This window comes from Crocodylus siamensis, chromosome 4 (genome assembly GCF_052110815.1).
Source record: "Crocodylus siamensis isolate JL-2025a chromosome 4, ASM5211081v1, whole genome shotgun sequence".
NCBI classification, from domain to species: Eukaryota; Metazoa; Chordata; order Crocodylia; family Crocodylidae; genus Crocodylus; species Crocodylus siamensis.
In genome coordinates, this window is record NC_143398.1 from 156,035,875 (window position 1) to 156,051,186 (window position 15,312).

At 51.2% G+C, this 15,312-nt stretch overlaps 4 protein-coding genes across 5 annotated transcripts in view; 2 read left to right on the forward strand and 2 right to left on the reverse strand.

The window, feature by feature from the left end:
• RAB5C (RAB5C, member RAS oncogene family) overlaps window positions 1-2,387 on the forward strand; it is a 29,180-nt gene extending 26,793 nt beyond the window's left edge. For both annotated transcript variants that reach the window (XM_090044386.1, XM_090044387.1), the window contains exons 5-6: window positions 553-646; window positions 1,115-2,387. In XM_090044386.1, the coding sequence (XP_089900512.1) occupies window positions 553-646; window positions 1,115-1,230 (210 nt within the window). In that variant the 3' untranslated portion in view covers window positions 1,231-2,387. The remainder of the gene's footprint in view (window positions 1-552; window positions 647-1,114) is intronic.
• Window positions 2,388-6,625: 4,238 nt separating this feature from the next.
• On the reverse strand, window positions 6,626-7,508 carry LOC149866868 (heat shock protein beta-11-like). The gene has a single exon (XM_090044388.1). It carries the CDS (start codon window positions 7,378-7,380, stop codon window positions 6,775-6,777), a length of 606 nt encoding a protein of 201 aa, XP_089900514.1. The 5' UTR covers window positions 7,381-7,508; the 3' UTR covers window positions 6,626-6,774.
• Window positions 7,509-7,654: 146 nt separating this feature from the next.
• LOC149866869 (heat shock protein 30-like) lies at window positions 7,655-10,251 on the forward strand. The gene has a single exon (XM_090044385.1). It carries the CDS (start codon window positions 9,320-9,322, stop codon window positions 10,052-10,054), a length of 735 nt encoding a protein of 244 aa, XP_089900511.1. The 5' UTR covers window positions 7,655-9,319; the 3' UTR covers window positions 10,055-10,251.
• Window positions 10,252-12,977: 2,726 nt separating this feature from the next.
• Window positions 12,978-13,646, reverse strand: LOC149866870 (heat shock protein 30D-like). The gene has a single exon (XM_090041656.1). The coding sequence runs from the start codon at window positions 13,644-13,646 to the stop codon at window positions 12,978-12,980; it is 669 nt and encodes a 222-aa protein (XP_089897782.1).
• Between the last annotated feature and the right edge of the window lie 1,666 nt (window positions 13,647-15,312).

Consider the following 15,312-nt stretch of genomic DNA (forward strand, 5'->3'; position numbering starts at 1 on the left):
TTTTTCCAAAGAGGATGGAGCTAAACTGTTTTCAGTGTTGGCAGGTGATGGAACAAGGAGCAATAGTCTCAAGCTGTAGTAAGGGAAATTTCTGTTTGGATATTGGGAAGAACTTTCTCACTGGGAGGCTACCCAGAGAGGCTGTGGAATCTCTAGGTTTGGAGGCTTTTCAAGAGGCAGCTAGATAAACCTTCTGGAGGCATGATCCTGCTTTGAACAGGAGGTTGGACTAAATACCCTTCTGAGTGTTTTTAATTTGTTTTAATGGGTGGGCATCTTGCACAAACCTGCCAAAGCAGGGCAAATGTTTAGTATAGCTGCCAGTATTTTGACAGTTCACACCCCACCCTCATACTGTCAGCAGACGTCTCAACTCTGCTTGGTTACTGCAGGTCAAGGGAAAGAAATGGTCCTGGAGGCAAGAGCAGGCTGGCTGCATCCCTGGCTTGCCTTGCTGTGGACTTCCCCTGCAAGGAAACTGCTGGGGGCTTGTCCAAGCCCTTGGCTGATCTAATGCTAGGTGGGCAGAACACTGAACTTACTTACTTACAGGATGCCCAGACGTACGCAGATGACAACAGCTTGCTGTTCATGGAGACGTCAGCAAAGACTGCAATGAATGTGAATGAAATATTCATGGCAATAGGTAACTACCAATTATTTTATTTTTATTTATTTATTTTTAAGGTGGGGTTGGGGTGTACCAGTGTCCTGAATGTCAGTGGAATCCATTAGATATGATGCTGCTGCCCAGCTAAAGCTCAGGGCAGCTGCTTTCCCTAAGCCTTGTGGCTCTTCATAGCCTGAGTTGTTGTCTGGAGCATGCTTCTGGGGATTTCTAACCCAGTGTAGCAGTCCCTGCTGGAAGATAGCTATGGAGCTAATGGTGAACTTGAATGTCCTTGTGGCCAACCTACTGGCCTTTCTTGCATGCCTGTCTGGGAGGGACAGTAGCTTACTGGCCCCAGACTCAGCTGGAGTAACCCAATGTCTGAACTGCTTGAAAGCAGAAGCTTGACATTAGAGTAGGAAACTAGAGATTACTAGTTCCATGGGGTAACTGGCTCTTCAGTGGCAGCAACAGCACCAAACTAACTTGCTTTTCTTCCTTTAGCCAAGAAACTGCCAAAAAATGAACCCCAGAATGTTCCTGGTGCCCCTGGCAGGAATCGGGGTGTTGACCTTCAAGAGAACAGCCAGCCTAGTAAGAGCCAGTGTTGCAGCAATTGAGCAACTCTTCCACTTGAGCAAAGCCCTGTCAAATGACCTGACTGGAATCCACTCTAACCAATCGCACTTACGGTAGAGCAGCTGCTGATTGTGGCTGCTGTGATTTTTCTCCATACCCTTCTGATCCTAGGCTGGAGGGAGCTATTCCACCTGCACCTTTCTGTATCAATACTAATTCAATTCTAAGTCTTAAGTCACTTTTTTTTAATATATGAACTTCTGCTCTTCCCTCTTCCTGGTGGTGGATACATGACCTGGTGTCTGCCTGGCCTGTTCTTCCCTCCCTTACTTCTGTTAGGTGGGGGCTAGCAGCTTGCCAGGTTCCACAGCCTCCTCGATCACTCTCTTTAAACAAAGGGATAATAGACATAATCTTGTGTTTTAAAAATTTATCCACGTATAAAAGCTAAGGCTAGTCCAGTACAACACCTGTAAGAACCACTAAACAAAACGGTAGCATTATAGTGACGTTTAAAAAAACAAACCTGTGGCTCTTGGGCCACATGTATTGACCAAATCACAATTATGAGTATTTTGGGGGTGGGGGGGTGGGGGCAGAGGGGAGCAAGACCCGGTTTCTTCTGTATTTTGTATTGTATGTTTCTTCAACATGTAACCAATCAGTATCTTGTCAATATAGTACATACCAACTAGCCTTCTGTTGTCTTTATTTTTGTGTTGGACTTTAGCATGCCAACTCTTTTTTCTATCTCCTTAGTTCTGTTGTAATGCACTAATCCTGTTGCAATTTTTTTGGGGGGGGGAGGTGGGGGACAACCAAATCTTGTATAGAATAAATTGTCTTTTTTTGACAGTGATGTGATGCCACTAATGTTAATAACCTTCCTCTAGTGCAAATTGATCTGGCTTACTGATGTACAGAGGTAGGGGGGAGGGATGGGGGAAAATTTTGGATAATCTTTTTTTTCTTTCTCTTTTGTCTGTGGAAACCATATGTATTACAAAAACTTGTGATTCCACAAAATAGGGCAGGAGGTATTAAAATGGCTTCTGTTGCCAGAATCTAACTGATGTTGGCTGCTGCCTAGTGCCTGATGCAATGTCTTATACATATTGGTATTTAAAGATGAACTGTCAACTTAGTCTTCATCACAAACTTCAGTTTTGTGTGTGATTAAAAAATTTTTATAAACCTATTCTGATTAGCAGTGTGTATGTGTATAATGTCTGCTTCTAGTCTGGAAGACTTGGGGAAAACTGGGGCTGGGAGGGACTTCAGGTCATCTAGTCCAATATCCTGGCTGAAGCAATATCATTCCTAAAAATACACTATCCCAGTTAAGTGTCTAAATCTGCTTTCCAACTTCTAGGGCTGAAGATTCCACAGCTTCTCTAGGTAGCATGTTCTAATGTGGACCACCCTCAGTTAGGTAACTTCTTTTTCCTCTTTCCCCTCCCAGTCTTCAACCTAAGCATCTGCTGCAGCTTGAGGCCATTTGCTCCTAGTCTTGTCCCCTGTGGCCATAGATGGGGGGGCTCCCCTGCTCTAGTCAGTTTGGGTATTTGGAGTAGAGACAACTAAGCTGGGATTTGCTAACAGTTTTCAAACTGAATAACTTTAACACTTTCCTCCCAATAGTGGCCTGGGAAGCAAGACTTATAGTTTCATGGTCGGAAGGGACCTGAGCAGATCGAGTCTGACCCCTGCCATGGCGGGAAAGAGTGCTGGGGTTAAATGACCCCAGCAAGGTGTACATCTAGCCGCCTCTTAAAGACCCCCAGCACCACATCCCTTGGAAGTTGGTTCCAGAGCCTAGCCGCCCTGACGGTGAAGTAGCGCCTCCTGATATCTAGCCTAAATCTACCCTCTGCCAGCTTGTGACCGTTATTCCTAGTCACTCCTGGTAGTGCTCAGGGGAACGGACTTCCCCCAATGCCTCCTGGTCCCCCCTGACTAGTTTGTAACAGGCCACTAGATTTCCCCCCCCTCCCCCAGCCTTCTCTTGTGGAGGCTGAACAGGTTCAGGTCCCATAGCCTTTCCTCATAGGGCCTGCCCTGCTGCCCTACTTGCCACTTCTGTGCTAGACTTTCAAATCTGCCCATCTTTCTGGGTGGGGGGACACAACCCAATACTAGATGCATTGCTGGAGGCGAGGCCTCACCAGTGCTGAGCAGATTGGATGATTCACTTCCTGAATTTGCAAGCAATATTGCTGTTAACCAACTGCATACTAGGTTGCATGTGGTTGTTGCAGCAAAAGCACACTGGCTCATTCAAGTTATGGGCTACTGCAAACCCCAGGTCCTCTTCTGCAGTACTGCAACTTAACCCATCATTTGCCAGCCTGTTTCCCACTAACAACAAGAGGTTCAATCAATAGTGGCACCTGTGTGAGTGATCTCATTCTAGGTGAGAGCAAGATTTTGGGTTTGGAAGCTTGCTCACTTTCCTTTGGATTGTCATTCAATGACTAAATCTAGGCAATTCTATATTTGACCCAGTTAATCCTTTTGGGTTGAGGGTAAGCTTGAATACATGGTAACTCTGATTTTCATTTCATGTGACTGCTTCTAACCAATGTGTGCTATAGCACTGGGTGATTCCAAGTCAGATCAGCTGCATATGTATGTAGGAACTGTTCCATCTGCAGTAGAGCTGCATAGTTTTCTGACAAGTCTGAAAATCTGGATGAGTGCCGCTAGTGCAGATCTTAGCATGGAGAGCATATGGGAAACATGTTGCTTCCACCAGTGCATGGATTCCCCTTGATCCTAATACAAGGGCTCCCTCTTGGCTTGTTTTTTTTACTTGGCCTCTTTGAAGAGGCCAGAACCCCAGCCCCCCAATGCCAAGTTCAGACTGCTTGCTGAACTACAGACTTTCAGACAGCAATGAACTTATCTGATAGTTCATCTTTAACAGTTTCTTTAGAGGTGGGGAAACATAGTACTCTCACCCTTTGCCAGAAACTTGTGACCATGCTGAAGATTTTGTAATGCAGCAAGGGCCAACAGCTTCTACAGATGTTCCTGATAAAGTTGCTTGCTGTGGGGAACTGCAGAAGCTAAACTTCCTGAGGTCTGAGAGGAACCAGGCCTATATGTACCTCTTTGAGATGGTAACATGGCGCCATCTATTGGCTGTTTTTCAGCTGATCTGGGTTTTCTGACTCAGACGTCACACTACTGTGCTATAAAGAGAGTGAAGTGCTGCCTGGGGCAGGGAGGCATCTAAAAAGCTTGTGTAGTACAGCACTAGGCAAGACTTGTCTAGGAACTGGGAGCAGTGGTCACAGCATGCAGCATGGAGAACACCATCACTGATGATACTTCACTGAAGGATGATTTGTCTCCCAGCATTGCTGATGAGGCTGATCCAGGATCAAGAAACTGTTACACCCTGGGTATGTGTTTCCATGTGGAATGAGTGGCTGTAAGTTCTTGATTCGGTCCACAGCACACTGTTTGTTTTTGCCACTGCTGCTTTTCTGTTGCCTACTGTTGTCATACTTTTCAAAGTACTGAGATCCTTGCAACAGACTTGTCCTCTGTTCAGGGCAGTCCTGGGTGATTTTTAATCTCCCATGAACTGATGGGAATTATTGCATTTCTTCCCCCCCCCCCCCCAAGTTGGCCTTGATGTCCTTGAAGCACTCTTTTTGCCCTTCTCTTGAGCATATGCCTCAAATGAGCTGGGAGGATTAAACTTGCTTTGGGAGTCTGGAGTTGGATATCTGGATGATGTGGCCAGCCTGGCAAAATTTGATGTTGGATGATCATCACCTCGGTGCTCATGACGTTTGCTTGCAGGAGGACATTAATGTTGGTGTGTCTGCCTTCCCACTGGATTTGGAAAATATTCCGCAGTAAGCAGTGATACTTTTCCAGTGACTTGAGGGGTCTCCTGTATGCTGTGTCCCAGCCCTGTACAATAAGGTAGGGATCACAACTGCTTGAAAAACCATGAGCTTGGTTTCAGATCTAATGTTGCAATCCTCAAAACACCCATTTCCCCAGGTGTCACTTGCACTTTTTGAGGTGATGTTGGATTTCTTCATTAATGTCAGTCTTCAACGAGAGATGGCTTCAGAGGTATGGGAAGCGTTTAGTGTTAGTCATAGAATTATCCAGAGTCTCACCATAAATCTGACTTACTGGAGCTGGGAATTGCTCATTAAGAGCTTGTTGATGGAGGGCTGTGGCCTTCTGAACGTTAAGCGTCAGCCCCATTTTCTTGTATGCCTTGATGAAGATGTTGAGGACTGCCTGAAGGTCTCCTGAGTGAGTACACACTACATAATCAGTGTACTGGAGCTAGATGATTCTGGAACTAGATGACTGAGCTCAGGGTGGACTTGGTTGACTCTCTCAGATTATTGAATGGATGGTAAACTTCAGTTTAGCTCCATGTCAGCTGGAAGCTTGTTGGTGGCCAGACATAGCATCATGAGTGGTGGAGCTGTGAAAAATGCAGATTTAGGTGGAACAATAGGCAGAAGCCAGGGTGTCAGCTTTCAAGTTCTAAGGTGGTGAATTTGCTTCCTTCTTGTAAAATTATGAAGTTTTCATTTTTAAAAAAAATAACACCATGGCTCCTGCCTATTTTTTTACAGAGTGCAAAATGCCTCAACAGAGGAGAATTTCCTGCCCAGGAGAGCACCCATCACACCACCCTCCTGTGAAATGAGATGCTATAACCAGAAGGAAACATCATTCAACATCCTGTTCGACACCAGGCAAGACTGAGGTAAATAGACTATTTTAACGTTTTTATCTGAACTCAATTTGCACAAAAATGAACTATTCCAGTCACCAGCTCTTACACCTTGAGCTCTCCTGTGAATTTTCACTTCTACTTAGGAGAATGAACAGATTGTGAAACTTTTCTCTTATGCCTGAGGAAGGGTTTGGGTGCCCAAAAGCTTGCAAATAAAGGTTTGTTTGTTTGTTTGTTTGTTTTTTACTGCTGGGTTTTTCCCGTCCCACTATGGGAAGTCTGGTCTGTGCCTTGGAAGCAGGGACTTCCTGTGATCAAGTGTGCAAGCACTGTGCAGTCTATCTGCTTTTGGCAAAACCTAGGTGACAGGACCTCCATCTGTAGGGACGACTAAATCTCCAGCATCCTCCCCTTCTGCACATGCATATTTGGGAGGGGGCACATGTTTCTCCCCCTCACAAAGATGTGTATGGGGCTCTTGAAGTGTCCTGGAGTGGCTTTACTCCAGGTCCTCGGGCACCTCCTCCTAATTTGCTAGTTTGCATCTTCATGCAGGTGCACAGCTGCATGGCCTCTTACCCCCGAGAGACATCTGAGCAGTGGAGCTGGCTGCCCCTTGCTCTGTGGGGCCCAGCACACTACCAATGAGGCCAGAGGGTGACCCAGACCAATGCTCCCTGCAAGTGAACCTCACAATAAACAAAGACCCAGCTATATTCAAAGAGGAGTTTGTTTATTTAAATACAAAAACAACTGCTCCTGCTTCAAGCCTCATGAGAGAGGAGAAGCTGCTTCCTTTTGGGCTCCAATCCTTCCTGGTCTGCCAAGCACAGCCTGGGTGATGGGCATCAGCTCTTGTTCCCTGTTATGCCTTGGCTCTGTCACTGGTCCCTTCCTTGCAGCCTGCCTCAGCCTCGGGGCTTCCTGCAGGGGTGATGTGGATGGGCACATTCCTCTCAGGGGCAGCTATCTGCCGTTGGCATGGGGCTTTGATGCGCAGCTGGCCCTCGCTGGAGATGGAGCAGGTCAGGCTGTTGGGGTCTACGCCCTCAGGCACGTCCCACTCCCGCTTGAACACCTCGTACTTGTAGGAGAAGGAACCTTTGCTGTCCTTGTTCTGTGTCTCCTTCTTGCCTGTCAGCAGCACCTTCCTGCCCACCAGCTTCACCGTTAGCTCTTCTGGGGCAAAGTCCTTGACATCCTGGCACACACTGAAGGCCCCATCTGCTCCCTGGGGCAGAGTCACACTGGCACTCTGCTCTTGCTCTGCGCTGGGGCTGCTGCTCCCTTCACCTAGCAGGAGCTGCTCGACACTGCTTATAAGCTCCTGGGCCCAATCCATCTTCCACTGCAGCTGCTGCTCCAAATCAGAAAAGACTGTGCTAGGTTGAGGCCACAGTGTGCGCAGAGGGCCCACATAGGGAGCTGGGGTGCTGTGGGAAGGTGGCTGGAGGTGCAGGCGGCACAGCATCTCTGCTTCTGGCTGGCTTGGGGTGCTGAGGCTGAGTCCTCTCTAGTCGTACTGGAGCTGGCCTGCCTGCCTGGCTGGCTGGAGCCAGTGGCTTTTATTCCCTTCTGGCCCAGGCCTGGCTGCATCCAGAACTCTGTCTCCCAGTGCCCCTGGGAGGATGACATGGTGCGTTCCCATTAATCACCTCCCAGATTGGGCAGGGTGAGGCAGCCCCAGTACCACGTGCCACATACCACATGTTTTAAGCCAGCTCATGGCTCTGCCCTGCTGCTCTATAATTAGAAGCATCACTTCAGTTTCTAAACAAAGCAGCAGCCCCCACCTGGGGAAGAGATCTGAGAGCCCCAGGCCCTTGGCCTTCTTGTTCCCTGACACTGAAGGTGGGGAAGGGGTTTCTTCTTGCCAGTCTTGATGCCTGATTCCATCTCCACCCCTTCCCACTATTGCCCAGCTCTAATCTCCTCCTTATCAACCATAGACACTAGGGTCAGAATGGACCTCAACAGATCATAGTCTGGCCCCATGCCTGGGCAGGAAAGAGTGCTGGGGTCAGATGACCCCAGCCGGGTGCCTATCCAGCCTTCTCTGAAAGACCCCAAGGTGGGGGAGAACACCACCTCCCTTGGAAGCCCATTCCAAATTTTAGCCACGTTACCGTGAAGTTTTTTCCTGATGTCTAGCCTAAATCTGCTCTGTCAGTTTGTGGCCATTGTTCCTTCTTGCCTTAAGAGGTGCCCTGATGAACAGAGCATCTCTAATTCCTTGCTGCACCCCTCCCCCAAATGAATTTTTAGGAAGCCACAAGATCACATCTCAACTGTATCCTTGCAGTTGCATCTGTATTATGTGGTTACAACTGCAAGGACACAGTTGTACATGTAATATAGCTGCTGTCAGCTGCGTGCCCAGGGGGCGCACAGCCTGCTCCTGTAGGGTCTTTGCCCTAAGAAGCTTTTATGTTAGAATGATGCACCATGGCCTGTTGAGAAGCAGGGTTGTGCAGGACAAAAGGCACCAGCCTAGACTTGGAGGTCCTGTTGTGTTCCCAGCTCTGCCCCTGCCCTTGGCCAGGTCACTGCTGCATTCTCTGCCTCAGTTTCCCCCTCCTCCACATTTGTTTCAAGTGCTCCAGCTGGACTACTTTTCACTGGGTTTATACAGTGCCTGGTAAGGAGGGCCTCATCCTTAGGGGTGGGAAATGCTGCTAGAACATCGATGATGGTGGAGTACTGGATGATACTTTATCCTGGAGGATTAGCTCCACTACTGAGGGGACTTTAGGCACTTGCTTACATAACTGATAGCCTGGACAGGCACCAAGGCTGAATGCATGTTGGTAAGAAACATACAGAGCAGTCACAGACCATCCATTGCCTTCACTGGGTGAGGGTTTTCTCTTCCAGCTGCAGTAATAAAGGGTTCATTACACAGTAGCCCATGCTAGATGGGGAGTGTAGGAAAGGAGGAAGAGGTAATTGATGTTTACAAACCATCTGTTGAGGCCTGTGACATGGGGCCACATTAAAATAGTTGCCTAATGTATTAATCTTTTTGGTAGACAGTTCATATGACAAAGGGATCCTCCATATGGTACATAGCCCCTAATTCTGTCATGCATTGTAAAAGGTGGTCTGAAAGAATTTGAAGGCTTCAGCTTGTGGTCCTGAATCCTGCCTATGTCTAAAACCACTCCCCTCCCACCCCCCATGCACAGCCATCCACTGCCTGTCTGTCTTTGTGAGCTCTGCTCTCAGTGGGAGCACAACAGCTTGGTCTGTAACCAGAGCTCCTGACTGACTCCACTGCCCAGTTTGGATGGGTGACGCTTGCCTTGGGAAACAGGCATTGTTATTTTGGCACATGAGTAATCCCTGAGCCATCAGCCTCTTAAAAATAGAAGATGGCATCTTGAGGGCGTGGAAGATGCAGAGAATTCTGGATGGGGCCAGGCCTGGCCGGCATGGGCATAAAAGCCACTGGCTCCCACCAGCTGAGCAGAAAGGCTGCAGCACCGCTGGAGAGGACTCGGCCCCAGCGCCCTGAGCCAGACGCAGAAGCAGCAATGCTGTGCCGCCTGCACCTCCAGCCTTCCTCCCACAGTGCCCTGGCTCCCTGGGTGGGCCCCGTGCGCACGCTGTGGCCTCAACCCAGCGTCCTCTTTGCTGAGCTGGAGCAGGAGCTGCGATGGGAGATGGAGCGAGCCCAGGAGCTTCTGAGCGGTTTCCAGCAGCTCTTGGCAGGTGGAGGGAGCAGTAACCCCAGCAGAGAGCGAGAGCAGAGCACCAGCATGACCCTGCCCCAGGGAGCAGATGGGGCCTTCAGTGTGTGCCAGGATGTCAAGGACTTTGATCCTAATGACCTAATGGTGAAGCTGGTGGGCAGGAAGGTGCTGCTGACAGGCAAGAAGGAGATGCAGAGTGAGGATGGTAAAGGCTCCTTCTCCTACAAGTATGAGGTGTTCAAGCGGGAGTGGGACGTGCCTGAGGGCGTGGACCCTGATGGCCTGACCTGCTCTATCTCCAGTGAGGGCCAGCTGCGCATTGAAGCCCCACGCCAGGCACTGATAGCTGCCCTGGAGAGAAACGTACCCATCGAGATCACCCTGGCGGGCAGTGCAGAAGCTGGAGCTGTGGTGGGCTTTGAAGAGGGGGCCAATGGCAGAGCTAAGGCATAACAGGGACTGAGAGCTGACAGATGTTGCCCAGGCTGAGCTGGGGAGAGCAGAGTCCTGGAGCAGAAGCTGAGCAGAGACTTATCAGAGACTGATGCACAGCCAGTGGGGGTGGGAGGATGCGAGAGACTGTCTACCTGCCCTTGAGACTTGTATTATGTTGCTATTTTATGTAAAATAAATGGGTTTGTCTTTTCCAAGTGTTGCTGTTGCCTTTGCCAGGCTTGCTGGCTCCCAGATTGTCCCTGTGCTCTTCTTTTTCTTTTCCTTTCCTAAGAAGGATGAATGGCCTCATGGTTTTGATGTGTGGGGCTGGGAGTCAGGGCAGCCTGATCCAATTCCTTAGTGTGCTATGGACTCCCTGTGTGACTACAGACAAACTCCCCCATGGGGCAGGGCTCCACTCCTGCCTGTAAAAAGCAACAATGTCAGTGCTCTGCTGAGAAGCACTGAGTGCCGCGGGAGCTTAGGGGAAGTGATAAAGGCAGATGCTCTGGGAATGCAGGGCTCTGCTGGAGCAGGCCAAGGCTCTGTCCCATAGCCTGGCAGCCAGGCTACAACTGCTTATCTGAGGCACAGAGGTTGCAGGGAATGTGGTGCTGCCAGCCCCTCAGTATCCTTGCTCCTTAAGTTTTTGGCAGATGCAGATGAAAGCTTCTGGGGCCTCGTCCTGGCTGTCCTCCGGGAACTGGGCATGCTGCTTGCCCTTACAGCTCCAGGCTGAGGAGGGAGCAGAGCTCGACTCGCAACACAGAGATGGAAGCTGCAGAGCAGTGTTTTCAAGCAGCTGGAGCATCTGATGGGCGCAGCCCTGCACGCTGTGGGGCCCGATTTGTCACAGGTGCTGAATGCCACCCATCACCTCTACCTGCTGTTGCCAAACGAACTGCTCCGGGTGCTTGGAAAGCTTTTCCCTGGGGAAAGCAAAGTGGGCCTGCACTAGAGAGCCTGCGCTGCTGAAGGCCCCTCAAGTGCCCGCTGTTCATAACACAGCTGCTGTCCCTGACTGGCCTAAGCTCAACCAACTTCGTCATCTTCCTTTAAATAGGGAGCTGTGCTGTAAAGCCAAGGAACAATGGCAGGGTAGGAAGTGCGGACCAGGCAGCACGATGCTTTTTTAACCCTGGTGTCTCCAGAGTTGACACTAGAAAACACGTTTTGTGCCCAGTAGGTTGTTTTTTTTTTTTTTTTTTTTTTTTACAACAAAACAAGTTCTGAAAGGATGGTGATAACAAGGGCAGGTTGGGAGTGGGATGTGAGGCACTGGGCAAGGGCTTCTTAAACAAAGAGGCTTAAGATGTGATCTTCCACATGGAAACTGCTGTGCAGTCACCGTTTATTGAAACAGCATTGTGCTCATTGAGTCAATGGCAGCAGATCCTGGCCTTGGCCTCAGTTTCCTGGTACTTGTAAACAAAGCCAGCAAGACAGACAGCACGACCCAAACCTGAGTGCATTGCCCTGCGCTATTTTCTTCTCTATGAGATGAGACCTATTTAAAAACTGAGCCCAACAGTTATAGCAGTGACTGAACTGCCAAGAAATAATTCTCATCAGAGAGAAGATACAATTGGGAGCATTACACAAAGTCCCTGCTTAGTGCAGGGATGTAAGCCAGGAAGGTCTGCCAAGTGTCTAGGGACCGGCTTAGCTCTCCTCTTGGCTGGAAAGTGAGGCAGTGATTGATGGCAGCTGTAGCCCTGGCAGACCCATGGGTTATTTCTGAGCACGAACATCCACTTCAGACCCAAACAAACAAATGTTCCAAGCAGGCCCTGGATGTGCCCCAGGGACACAGTTGTGTGCATGAGCAGAAACCGTGAGTTACTGCAACATTAGTTTCAGTTGTTTTGCAGTATTCAGCTGATGCAACCATGCAAGATCCAGTGCAGTAATGTGAGTGAACATGCCAATGATGTGTATATGCACATATGTGCATGCATGAGTCCACATTCACTCCAGTGAGCCTGTGTCTACCAATTGCAGATTGAGTGCCTTAAGTGTGTGCCCTGAAGCGGTGCCAGACCCAGGAGACAATGGGGTTGCAGGAGATCCTCCCTGTCACTGCCTAAGCAATCTGAGCCAGCCTCTTCAGCATGCATGCCACAAATTAAGGCCTATGCTTTTTCCAAGTGCTGCTCCTAGCCCCTGCCCTGCTGAATCTGCTGCTCTGGTTTCTGCTCCCTGCTCTCTCCTTCCACTATCCTGATTATCCTCTGCTCCATCTGCTTTGTACCAAACACTGGGGCTACCTGTTCCACATAGGGGATGAATAGTGTAGGTTGCATACCCTTGTCCTGAGCTGATTAAATTTATATCAGGTGAGTAGCTCCACTGCAACCTGAGTCACCCATGTGACTCAGCTGGCACTGTTGCTGGAAGGGATTGTTCTCAGGCTAGTGAATTTTACTTTAAAAGTGTATGCAAATATAGACAGTGACAAAACACAGAGGCCCCAGACCTTGTGGGGCAAGTAACAAAAATGACCACAACTGCCGGTTCTACAGTTCCCTGCTTGTTTGGAAATCAATACAAGAACAGTTTCTAGTCAATGCATTGACAACTGGAATGCAGGAAACAGGTTTATTTCCACCAATTACACACAAAAAAGACATTTGGGAAAATCACTGTCACCTGGCCAATGTAAATGAAACCTGGCAATACAGCAATATAGAAAGAAAGAGTCCCGTTTCTCTCCAGGTCCTGGACAGATATAAGAGTTCTGGCCAGAGTCCAAAGTGGCGAAGATCACGATGGTCACAGCGGCAGGAGGGACACTGGGACAGCTGGCCGTGATGTACTCGGATGGGACTGCAGGGCTGGGTGAGTGAGGTACCTCAGAAACAGCTGCAGTCTCTGGACAAGGGTAGTGGGCTTGTCGTCACTCCTGCTGCCTGGATCAGGTCTCCTGGCTGCTGCTCCCTACCTAGCTTCCCAGGTCCTGTTGCTCCTTGGCGGCAGCGTCTCCTTGTGTGGCTCCCTCTCCCGCCTGGACGCTGATGGGAATGGCTTTCCCCTCTGCGGGCTGCAGGGCCAGGCGTGGGGCCTGGATGCGGAGCTGTCCATCCGAGCACAGGGAGCAGGTCACTCCCTCCACATCCAGGCCCGCGGGCAGCAGCATTTCCCTGCGCAGCTCCCGGTACTCCTGCAACCTGCCTCCATCCTCTCCAGGGCTCCGCTTCTCACGCCTCCCCATCACCGTCACCCTCCTGCCCTCCTGCCTCACTGTCAGCTCATCTGGCGCGAAGCCGGCCACGTCCACGTGCAGCTCGAACTTCTCATGCTGCCGACACCCAGCCTCTGGCTCCTGCTCTGTGGCCCCAGCCTGGGCCGCTCCATCCTGCCTCGGCTCCCCTTGGCCCACAGGCTCCAACCACAGGAGCAGCTGGGCCTGCAAGGCGGCACGGCTCAGCCTGTCCATCGCCTCCACCTGCCGCTGCAGGTCACTCGCCATCTGCTCAAAGACACTGGCTGGCCATGGCTGCAGGAGGCTGCCCATCCCCTCGCTGCTGCAGACACACGCGGGCCCCCAGCCTCGCGATGGCCACTGCCGCACAGGGAGCAGCCGCACCAGGCCCCGGGAGTAGCGTGCCATGGCTCTGCTCCTGCCACACACACTGCCCTTGCCTTGCTCAGCTCAGCACTGCCTCTGCTGCCTGCCCGGCTGCCTTTTGTACCCACGTGGCCCTTCCAGGCGCTTCCTGAACCGTCCTCCTCCTGCCCATATCTGGGCTGAGCCCGCCCCGTCCGGCCCTGTGCGGCCTTGGTGGGAGGGCCCTGGCCCTGACTCATGAATGATGGATCAGGGCAGCGGAGCCGGTGACTTGTGGCACTGTGGAGCAGGGCTGGCTGCGTGGTGGGGGCTGGGCTTTGCTGGAAGGTGCCTGAAGCCTCTGGGTGCACAGAGTGGGGATGGGCTGAAGGGCACGATCCCTGCTGCCTGGGTTAGCCATTGTTGTGACATGGGCTTGGGAGATTTTCCTGGTAAATCTCAGTTGTGCTAAAGTACAGGACAGTTGGAGGGATGAGAGAGCTGGCATCTGTGTGTGTAACCCTGTCTGCCGGGCTCGTCTTAGTGCCTTGCCCTGTGCCAGCACGGCTGGGCCACGTGGAGTGTGAGACAGCTGCTCACAGACCTGGGTCTTTCAGCTCCAGCACTAGAGGACTGTACAAAAGCTGGGAGGTGCCAGGCTTTTAGCGCACGGTTAGCACCCCTGGGGCATAACATTATACATGTACTAAGTGCTTCTAAAACACTGAAATACACCCACATGGCTGTATCATTCAGACCAAGATGTGCCCCGCTACCATGTAAACGTAGAAGTGAGCATGCACACATAGTTGCATATGCACAATAACCCTTACCTATGGCAAGTGTCTTCCTTGAATAACGGCACCACCCCGTCCCCATTTCCCCACTCCCGCCACACATGCAGTATCACAGACTTTGGGACCAGAGTCTCTGGGAAGCTCTGAGATGTGGACTGATGTTCCTGCCTGTTGCGTTTTCCTGACACTGGGGGGTGCATCCTGATAATTTTTGTTCCCCGGAGACTGGCTGACTTCACACACCAGCCCTCTGCCAATCTGGTCCCGTGACTGTGAGTCGCTGGAAAGGCACTGCGTCAGCTGGATTTCTCTGGAGGCTCCTGGAGCATTTCTCCGCGATCCTGGACAACGGGGCTCATGCAAAAGCCATGGCTGCACCAGAGGGAGCAGGTACACAGCCCTGCAGCCCGTCCCCACTCTGTGCACCCAGAGGCTTCAGGCACCTTCCAGCAAAGCCCAGCCCCGAGCACGCAGCCAGCCCTACTCCACAGTGCCACAAGTCACCGGCTCCGCTGCCCTGATCCATCATTCATGAGTCAGGGCCAAGGCCCCCCCACCAAGGCCACACAGGGCCGGATGGGGCGGGCTCAGCCCAGATATGGGCAGGAGGACGACGGTTCAGGAAGCGCCTGGAAGGGCCACGTGGGTACAAAAGGCAGCCGGGCAGGCAGCAGAGGCAGTGCTGAGCTGAGCAAGGCAAGGGCAGTGTGTGTGGCAGGAGCAGAGCCATGGCACGCTACTCCCGGGGCCTGGTGCGGCTGCTCCCTGTGCGGCAGTGGCCATCGCGAGGCTGGGGGCCCGCGTGTGTCTGCAGCAGCGAGGGGATGGGCAGCCTCCTGCAGCCATGGCCAGCCAGTGTCTTTGAGCAGATGGCGAGTGACCTGCAGCGGCAGGTGGAGGCGATGGACAGGCTGAGCCGTGCCGCCTTGCAG